This window comes from Gossypium raimondii, chromosome 9 (genome assembly GCF_025698545.1).
Source record: "Gossypium raimondii isolate GPD5lz chromosome 9, ASM2569854v1, whole genome shotgun sequence".
NCBI lineage: Eukaryota > Viridiplantae > Streptophyta > Magnoliopsida > Malvales > Malvaceae > Gossypium > Gossypium raimondii.
Genome location: NC_068573.1, coordinates 44,090,550 through 44,101,591, shown reverse-complemented (window position 1 = coordinate 44,101,591; position 11,042 = coordinate 44,090,550). Strand labels below are relative to the sequence as shown.

The 11,042-nt window shown below is 29.0% G+C and overlaps 2 protein-coding genes across 2 annotated transcripts; both read right to left on the bottom strand.

Annotated features, from left to right (window-relative positions):
- Positions 1-2,860: 2,860 nt before the first annotated feature.
- On the bottom strand, positions 2,861-6,352 carry LOC105800089 (aluminum-activated malate transporter 9). Its single transcript, XM_012630997.2, has 6 exons — positions 5,801-6,352; positions 5,437-5,574; positions 5,055-5,324; positions 4,826-4,962; positions 4,576-4,722; positions 2,861-4,197 (listed from the first exon to the last, which is right to left on the bottom strand). The coding sequence occupies exons 1-6, from the start codon at positions 6,156-6,158 to the stop codon at positions 3,499-3,501; spliced, it is 1,749 nt and encodes a 582-aa protein (XP_012486451.1). The 5' UTR covers positions 6,159-6,352; the 3' UTR covers positions 2,861-3,498.
- A 3,481-nt stretch (positions 6,353-9,833) lies between these two features.
- Positions 9,834-10,941, bottom strand: LOC105800088 (uncharacterized). The gene is made up of 3 exons (XM_012630995.2): positions 10,467-10,941; positions 10,295-10,376; positions 9,834-10,197 (listed from the first exon to the last, which is right to left on the bottom strand). Exons 1-3 carry the CDS (start codon positions 10,557-10,559, stop codon positions 9,953-9,955), a joined length of 420 nt encoding a protein of 139 aa, XP_012486449.1. The 5' UTR covers positions 10,560-10,941; the 3' UTR covers positions 9,834-9,952.
- Between the last annotated feature and the right edge of the window lie 101 nt (positions 10,942-11,042).

The following is an 11,042-nucleotide window of genomic DNA, read 5'->3' as shown; positions in this document are numbered from 1 at the left end:
ATATTTTTTAGGGAATCGAAATTACATTATAATTTTTACAATAATAAAAATGTAATTTTACTATTTTAACAGCCTATATATTTATAATTTTTAAAGGATTAAATCAAATTTTATCATTTTATGAGAGCCAAAATACAATTTTACTTTCAATGATTTAAAAGTTTAAATAGAAATTTTTTATTTGAGGGTTCGGGGCTTGTCAACCCCTAACTATATTTTCTGGGCTTAAATTTCGTTTGTTAGAATAAAATACATTATTTACACTTCAATGCGTTTATGTTTGAAAGTCATAGAAATATAAAATTTACATTTTTATATAAAATTTATATTATCAAAAATAGATATTGAATAAATTTATTAATTAAAAGATCATGGATGTTGAACATATGTATACCATCTATAGTAAATTTAAATATTATATATATATATATTTATATATTTAAAATCATTCGATAAATTCATTAATTAAAATAATTTTGTATAACTTTTATGATTAATATTATAAGTAAGTTTAAATTATTTTATAATTTTTATATATTTTAATTTGTTATTTTATTCGTTAAAATAATATATGAAATATACAGTTTTATAGTTTAAAAATATAAAAAGTGTTTGTGAAATCTATTAATTTTTATTTACGAAATTTATTTATGATAAATATTTTTTATTTTAGAAACATGTTTTAATTCTTTAAAGTTTAATTTTATTAATTTGTTTTAAAATATATAATTTACATATTTTAAAATTCAAATTCACCTATGTTGCTAAAAAGATTAAATAATTTTTAAAATTTTAATTTCTTAAAATTTTATGCATATCTTTTAAAATTATATAATGAAAATTTTACGAGTGTTTAGAAAATTTATCCCTTATGTTTAAAAAGTTACTAATTTCTAGCAATAATTTCCAAAATTTTCAACTATAATATTAAAATTTTAGACATTTTAATATTATATTATAATAGTTAATGAAAATAAATACTTCATTTGAAAAGCTAAAACTACAATATTGATATTTTATTTTTATTTGTTTGTACAATTATATTAACGTTAAAAAACCATTACATGCTTAAAGTTATTATTTTAAGAATCAAATATAACAACAAAATTGATGCATAAATTTAAAAATGTGAAAAATATATGCAAGCATTCAATAGAATAAATTTCAAAACTGTGTCTGAAATAAATCAATTAAAAAGAATATAAAGAGTTTAAAATTTAATTTGACCCTTACTGATTCAAAATTGACATATATATATATGTGTGTGTGAACTTAAATTATACCTTAAATATTAATTTATTGCATTTTTAAGAGAAAATGAAGAAAAATATACCTTAAATTTGATCCAAAATAGAAGTAAAAGTTTAAAAGAAAAAAGAAATATTAGTAAAAAATATAACAAAGAAAGAATATAGTAAAAGTAATAGGAAGCAATAAATGAATATAATAATTGAGATAATAAATATAGATTATCAATATCTCAATATTTTTCTGTATTTTTAAATTTAATTTGAGAATTATTAAGATAAAAACTTTCAAAATAAATTTAAATTTAGTAGATTTTTTTATATTTTACTTCAAAATTTTACTAAATTTTTAAAGATTAGATAGATTGGATTTCAAAACATAAAATTTTAACATGTTAGATGTTAAGTTCTTTTTGAAAATTTTAATTTTATATGAATTAATCAATGTACGTTTTCTTATCTCACGTTAATTACGTAAATAGTTAATTAGATAAATAAAATTTGCTTTTAAATTTTACATTTTCATTTTAAGATAATTATTTAATGAAACCTTTTCATTTTAAATTTAATTTTAAGATAAATATTATGAATATAATTTGAAACTAAATATTTATATATTTTAATTTTAAAATTCACTAAATATTTTAATAATTAAGTATTTAGAAGAGATTTTCAAATTCAAATTTTTAAATATTAGATGTTATGGTTTCTTTTCCCAATTTTTAATTTAAATGAATAAATAAATATTTTTCATCCTATGTTAACTGGATAAATAGTTAGATAAATAGAAATTTAAATATTTGTTTTTTAACTATATATTAGCTATAATAAATTGTTAAGTGAATATTCTAAAATTTGTGTCTAAAATAATGTTAGTATTTGGTACATTGAGGTATATTTTTTATTACCAAATATTTTCCCTTAAAATAAATAGTTAATTAAATAAACAAAAATATGAAAAAGAAAGTTAATTTATTCATCAAATTTAAGTTATATAAATAAATTATTTATTCAATTATCTTCAAAAAGAAAAAAAACTATAAAAATTAAATAGATAAAGCATAGCACCACTTGTGTTATATTATATGTGTGTTGATATATGATTTGTATATTTTGTTAGTTTTAAAATCAAATTACTTTTAAAAGTTCCTGCTCTTTTTGACACAATGACTAGAAGTATCCATAGTCCATCCCCAACCTATAAATAGGAAGATAATACATTTTGCGTTCTTTTATATTGGCAAAATGGCTGATTTTTTATCTAATAACCATCATGATAATTTTTAATTCTCTTAAAGGCCCAAAATATTTGATTTACCCGTATTAGGCTACCCACTCGGCCCAATAGACTAGATCTACCTGTACCGAGATTTAAACAATTCACTTCGTAAATTAATTCAGCTGGACTTGACCGAATTACTATTTATTAATAAAAGATATTTCTGTACCAAAAGATAATTATTTAAATTTAGTTGTAAAAACAATCTTAAATATTTTAATTTTTGAGCTGGTTAAGCCAAACCGTGACCTGACCAGTGATCAAAACTACTGACGAAGATACAACTTCGAATTTGTTTGAATTCAGGCAAGCTCAATAAAATATCACCTCAAAAGAAGCAATGATGATGTCTGCATTGACCGAAAATGTCAGCAGTTATGTTTCAACAGCAATAAGCTTGAGCTATTAACGACCGATGCAGCTCACCAAAAGCCAACTCTTAAATATACCGAAAAGAAAAGAGTTAACCCTTGGATGCTTGGGAAGCCATTCAAAGCAGCATTGAAGTGATACCAGGGGAGAAATGGGATCAAGGACAATAAAGAAAATCATAACATTCTCCACCTCATAACCCGAAAACAATGGCAGTTTCATGTTGTACTTCTCGAATAACAAAGATCGAACCCATCTAAAACTCGCTGGTTCGAATGGACTAGTTTTAACATGGATTGATGGATGATAACATAGAAGTCATGGCTAAAGCAGTTGCAGTTAGAGGTCAAAATGTTTACCCTACAACATTGTACACTGTCGGTTTAAGTCGAGTCTGGCTAAGACAGCAGTGTTCACTTCACGTTCCATTCCATTCTATCAGATCCGATCTCATTAAGTTATAGAACATTATATTGGGAAGAGACTTGTTAAAATCCTACATGTTGAGGTCCAGATCTTAGGCTGTAACGCCGGCTTTAGGCTCCAAGCAATTCCATTTCCTACTTTTCTAATTCTTAACTACTATGTTTTATGCAAATTCTAAAACTTCAGGCTTCTAAACAATTTGGACCAAAAGCCAATGGACTCTCTTGCTGCTGCTGCTGCTGGTAGCTCATCAGGTTCCTTAAAGGTTGCTTTCTCACTCAGCTCTTCGAATGCATCGACAACATTTTGCAACCTTACAACGAATTCAATCAAAAGTGAAGTAAATGTTGCCAATGACAATGCACTTGCATTCTCATATGTTTTTGACTCTTCTGGAAGTTTCTTTGCATCGGGGTTAAACGTAGGGCATGCTGACCATGATATCTGTTGCTTAAGTAAATCTTCAGAGGGTGTGCCAGGAGAGACAATGGGGTTGATATCCCCATTGGTATTGAGGTAATCCCAATTATTTGGCATGGAAACTGATCTGAGATCAAGTACTGCTTCACTAAAGGACTTATAACCCAGGAATTTGTGTTCTTCACCATCCGAGCTAAGAAAATCTTGGGGCTCTAATAGAATCTGTGGTCGGTTCCCAATTTCCCAACTTTCGGCATTGACAAGGAGGTATGATTTCCGATCAACTTTCTTTTGCAACTCTTCTGCAGCTTCACTTACTTCACATAGAATGTCAGTATGACCCAATTTCTCCATCCTTTTTACTTTGTTCCCTAGCTCACGCAACACTCTAGCACCTTCAGTGCCTACCCTCTGAAGTTCTTGACTGAAGACTTGTCTCCGTTCCGGTGGAGCCTACACATACAAATATTATTATTCAAAATACATGAACCCATCTCTTTTTTAAGAAAATAAATTAAAAAAGTAGCAATTACAATGGTCAACAAGGAGAAGAATTGTAACGGATAATCATCTATCAGTAAACTGTGATTCTCAATAAACATACCTATACCTATGTCTTGATATGCGTTGGATATGGATGTGCTTAAAGAAAACTGAAGAGTCAAAGCAACATAGCAATAAACCTGGTGCTAAATGAATAACTGCTAAATGAAAAAAGGGAAGCCAATGACTCAGGGATCCTAGTGCCACACTGCTATAGAAAAAACAATGCAGGAAGAATGTGGAATTGACCATCAATTGCATACATTCGAGATAGGTATGAATAAGTACCTGTATTTCTGAAAGTATACAGCCATGTAATGCCATGACCATGAATGCACAATGCCTCAATGCTCCACTTACTTTGACATAATTCTTCCATGGGTAACCAAGTGACCTGTATGGACCATGCGGTGGTTCCCAGATGGCAAAGCCCAACTTTGCATAGGAACAGAAAAAGAAGGAAAAACGGAATAAATACAACAACATGAAAATTTCAAGTACCAAGTTCAAGATGCAACAAAAGTACAACAAAAATTACCAGAGCTTCCTCCTGACTCGACGATTCCACAGCTGATCTGTAGCCACTGTAAACCGGGTCATCTGAAGCTTGATAAGTTAGAATTTTCGAAGGGACCCGTTTATATTCAACGCAGTTAAGGTAACCTTTAACACATCCTGATCAAATGTGGAAGTAAATAAGCATGAGAATGATAGCTTACTTTTGAAATTCGTAGAGATAAATAAGTAAACATTAGATGCATATTAACCTTCTAAAGAATTCGCCACACTCATGAAATTTTTAGCCACCGAGTTGTGCAGATCCTCACCGGCCCAGATGGGGTAAATGCCTATATTAACAACTAAACTAACACTGGCACCAAGTGCTATTAGCAAAAATCGCGTCACTGCTGTATGGACAAATTCCCCTGTCCTATACCCGGATACCGTTATGAAACAATACGTCAACGTGAACACGCGGAAACCGTACTCGTAAGGCTTCATTGCTGGGTACAGTTTTGCATAAGTTGAAAAGAATCCTGGTAATGTGTGTCATGTCAGAGTAAACCTACGAGTAACTCGTAAAGATACTACTAATTAACAGCATACTACATGAGAGTTGAAACACAACTGATGACCACGAAACCCAACCTATTATAAAGATGCTAAGAACAATAACAACTTCTTCCCATTCTCCAGCCAATTGAGACAATTCAGCCATACCCAATGCAAGACCTCCAGCTGATAATGTCCCTAGCCCACGGTTAAATCCTTTGCTAAGAGTTGCTCCTACAGGGGAAAAAAACAATTATGGTATTAATTCATTCAGAGTTTCTATTTGTTTAGTTTTAATCAATTACGGTGTTATTTTCAGTTCATAAAAGCAATTATTCCAACCATAAAAGAAGGAAATAATAAAATCATTAAAGAAACCAGGGGATGTATGTTTTCAAAAACCAAGACAACAATAAATAAAGAAATGAATAGAAGCATGATTAAGAATAAAATTACGTACCTATACTAAATTCAAAGACGACAACAACAGTAAGAATAGCCCAAACAGAGTGTTCACTGAGCTCCTTGATGGGTTCTTTCAAGAAGATAAGCAAAGAAATAAGCATCAAGGCAAGACCCACCTTGGCAGAGAAAACAATCTTTCTGGGATCCGATATTCCCATTTGGCATGCCTTGCGTGCAACATCTTGAACCTTTTTTGAGAACCCAGTCACTTTGTCGCTTACCAACCTGTAAGAAAAGCATATTTTCCCTTGCTCTTCTTCTTCTTCCTCGTACAGTCCCAGCACTGGGTACCCCTTTGTTCTCCCCTTTTTCTCTAGCAGGGAGTGCCTAAACGAACCCAACTTGGCAGCCATTAAGAAACAGAAACTTGTTTTTCTTTTTTTACATATGGTTCATAAAATATGAATACAGAGCGTGGGGAGAATTTTTCTTCTCTGGAGGAGAATGGATTCAAATTTTTTTTAAAGAGATGATGGAAGGGTGACGAGAAGCAGGGAAGTAAGAGGGAAGGGAGGGGAAAAGTATGAGCCGGCATCGTAAATGCCGAACCTACCGATCAAAGTAGGAATCAGTGGAAAGGTCTTTCACGTTTCAACCGTCCATTCCCATGTGGGCCGCCATTCCAACGATCCTTATAAAACAAATATTTTTTCCTTTTTGAAATCAAATAATTATTTAATATCCATGTTTTTAGTTGATGGGGATGTCTTGTCTTTTTTCCAATATAAATTCCACCCAGTTTCAACAACTCTAACAACCCGAATGGTGAAGAGGCAATGTGGATCTGAAGGAGGTTAATCTAGTATTTGGAGGACCACATATAATGGTGTTTTGAATTTCATATCCTTTGGTGGGTTTTAAGAGTAGGATAACCACGACCAAATATTACTGTTAGAATTTTAATTTCGCAATTTGCACGAAAGGTATTTAAGTATTTGCTTTCAAAGAATACAGTACATCACAGATTAATGGATGGTCTATAATTGAGGGGAGGCTATTTGTTTAAAGCTAAATTACATCGACCGACGGACAAGATGAAGTTTATCCTTACGTGATTTACAAAATTACATAATTAAATTAAATTTAATCTTATCATGTATTATTTTCTTTAATATTTTAAGGTTAGTTTTTTTACCAATGTAGCCTAACTTTCCATATCTTCTTCATTGGGCTACTAGGCTTCTTCAACAATTTTTTAAATCGAGTTCGTTCTCGTAAGTCGAATAATCTCCATCTAATCGTTAGACCTTCATAGGATACATTTTATGCGATGGTCACTTGCTTTGTATCCCGGCCTATGACACAAGGACAATACTTCATGGTCCCCTATGATTTTAATTTTGAAAGAGAAGCAAATTTTGAGAAAAAAAAAAGTAAACTTTTTTGTATTATACTTGTATATATATTTTTCTTACTTGATTGCCTTCCATCAACAAAACATATTTTATGTATTCTTAATATTTCTTTTGAAAATTTTGGAAAAGTTTAAAGTTTTTATGTATTTTTATATTCTTATATTTATTTCCCATAATATTTTTATATTTTATGTAATTATTTTAAAATTTTAAAATTAAGGTCATATTGATAGAATGTATAGCGTTAATAGTTGAAATTATTGAACTTTTTAGTATTATGATCAAATTGATAAAATATGTAAATTTTGAGAAGTAAAATTATTATGCTGTTAAAATCGCCACAGTTAGTGTACTAAGTACTAGCTCTATATAAAATTTCAAAACAATTTACAAAAAGTAAAAAAAATTATAACAATTTATGGTTTAAATATGATAAAAGTCCTCTACTTTTATGAAATTTAAAATTTAGTGTATGTACTTTAATTTTGAGAGGTTTAATCCTATACTTTCATATAATTTTATAATTATAAAAAAAGGCAAAACAACTTGTTAAACCCTCAATACTTATAATTTTTGTCAATTTGGTCTTTATTGTTTAAAAGTACATAAAATTATAAAATTAAAAGTGTCTATATTTGCAATAAAAATCCTAAAATGGTTTAAAATAATGATCATATCTTAAAATTTTTATTTAAATGTTAAAAATATTACAAAAATATATGTAATTTACTTATTGGATGATAAGAAGATATCTTCAAAGTTTGAGTTATTCATTCAATAAGTATTAAATTGGATTTTAATGTAAATTTTGAATAAGATTAAAATTAAAATACTAGTTCAAATTCAATTTTAATATATATTGAATGAATAACTCAAATTTTGTAGAGATTTTATTACAATTAAAGATGCAAATAACACATTTGTTAAAAAATTGGAAACTTTTTGTATTTTTTATAATTTAATGAATTTAAAAGAATAGTATTTTTATTTTTGAATTGTAAATATTTTTATTTCTTCATATGTTTATGGAATATTTTTAATAATTTTGTAAATTTTAATTTTAGGACTTTTTGAAAATATAAAAACATAGACTTTTTAAATATTTTGTACGTAGGGATAAAAGTTGAGGATTAAAAAATATTATACATTTTATAAGTGCAAAATTAGATGAATAGATGAATATTTTAATTAAAAATATAAAAATTCAATATCTCAAAATTATAGTACGATACAGAAATTTTGATCAATTTAGACCCAAATTTAAACGTGCAAGCAAACCTAAGGCATTATAAATACAAAAACCAAAAGCTGTGATCACCAAACCCAACGTTGTCCAAAGTCTCTTTCGGACAGCAACCACTCGGTTCAAAGCTGTTGTCCGGCACTTTCTTGCAGGGGCGAATCTAGGGCATGGGGCTCCGCCCTAAAATGAAATTTTTTATATTTTGGGACTTTAAAATTTTTTAAAATTTTAAATTAGTAAAAATAAAATTATATTTTAATCTTTTTTAAAAATGATAAAATTTTGATTTATTTCTTTAAAAATTATATTTTAACCATTATAAAAATTACAATTTATGTCGACCCCTAAAAGAACTTTCTAGCTTCGCCCCTGTTTTCTTGTACGGTCTTGGATATTTCCAGAAAAAACCAGAGAACCCCCCAAAGTAATATATCTATTTCGAAACTTAATAAAACAAAACCATTTAGAAAATGAATGAAAAAATGACAGTGATGAACTCGCAGTATTTGAAATCATATATTAGGTCAAGTTTGTTTAGAGACTACTATGATTGCATCAACTTTACTTCTCTGTTTTCCTCTATTGGTTAAAATATCAATGTGCATTTTTGCTAAAAAAACACTCATTACAAGTTATCAGGGCAAATTTTTTTTTGGTTTTAATACGAATTCATGCTAAAATTTTAATCAAAATAATCAATAATACTAATTATTTAGACATTATAAAAATAAAAAGATTAAATTATGTTAAAAACTAAAGTATAATGATTAAATTTTAAATTTGAGTATAATGTAAGGATCAAAATTGAAATTTGATAAAAAAAAAATTAAGGGCAAGACGCATGTGTGTGTGAGAGAGAGAATGTTGATGGAATCCTATCATCTATCAAATTTAGAGCTCTACCTTGACAATATACCAAATTCTTGGTGAATGATTTTGGCCTACAAATTAAAAGGGCTTGTAGGTAGATGTTTGTATTTACAAGTTACTCATATTTAGTCAATAAAATCTTCAAATTTCACTTCATAGTTGTGATTAAGTTAGATTTGAATAACCAATTTGAAATTAGGGGTGAAGCCAAACTTAGAAGGTATATTTTTATGAAATTTAAAATGAAATTTTAATATTTTAATAACTTTTTAAAATATTAAATAAAAAATTATCATTTTTAAAAGCCATTCTATCATTTGTCGGATCTCTGCCAACTTCCTCTAATTTCACCCTGTCTGAAATTAAGCTTAATCAAACAAAACAAAATCATATCTTTGCTTTAATTTTGACATTCTATTTTGATTCAAATTTTGAATTACCTGCTTTAATCCATTACACAGACAGAGGTAATGCTGCCATCAATTCACCAAAGACAAATGGCACAGACCTTGCTGTTTTCATCCCTGAGACCACCAGGATTGACACACACCAACATTGAATTTCACAACCCTTAATCAAGTTTTTCATAACTAAGGCATCAGAAGTTTACATGTATATTCCTCACTCGACATATGCAAGCAAATCAACTGAATTAATTCATATGCAATATTTATAGTCATCATATACATGCTACACAGGTTTCAATATGGGTTTGGTTGGATTCAAGGTTCCAAGTATTAGATGTGATCATCAACGGCTTCTCTTCGTGAGTTTGTTCATCGTTGATGCTAAATTCTTGTATTTCCAATATCTCCACTCTTCGATTCGTCTTCTTCCTTATTTTGATGGCCACATCCCGCGGGACAAATCTCCCACAGACGCTTACCCTGCACTGCTTCTTCTCTATCAAATGCGTTTCCAACTCTACATCATAACATTTATTACAAAGAAAACAAATGACCACCTTTAGGGTTCTTATTAAGCAAAGCAAATCTTATGATGATGAATATTTTGATCTAACCTTTCATATCAAGGAGGGCTCTTCTTACTTTTCTGTAACACCCATTGCAGTCAATGTTGATCCTCATCACCATGCAACAAATCTGCAATGCATTAATATAAATGAAGAGTTGATTGAAACAATAAGTTCAGAAAACATTTGAAAGAATCAGTGGAAAATGGGGGGAACTTGCCCTTTCTGTCATGAAGCCTGCAGACTGCAGCAGGAGTTCTCTCAAGATTCCAAAGAATGAGGGGTTTGAATTACAAAGAAAAAAAAGTTGCATGTTAAAAAGGCAAAAAAATTATGGGAATTTGTTTAGAATGAAAAAGGAATCATGATCAAACTTGTTAGTATAACAAAAGTAATTAAAAATACCAAATATTATAATACGATGCATCATGCATTTCGTTTTTTTTTTATATAAAAAATAATGTAAGCCACAAACTTCAAACCTAGACAATAAAACAAACATGAAAATACCAAAAAAAAAAATTGTAGATCACCATACTCAAATTGTGCACATAACTGGAAATAAACCCTAATTTGTGAAGAAAACTAGTTAATATATTGAGATTCTTTTTTATCTCTTATGATATTGGAATCTGATTCTTACATGGGATGTTGGCATGGCTTATTGCCTATTAGTTAATGTATTCTTGACCTATTGGAGTAGTTGTTGTAAACACATAGTTCCATTTCTCTTGCTGGAGAAAGCATCCGTTTATTGCTTATTTGCTAAGCTTTATTCTCTTTCGAACCAAGGAAA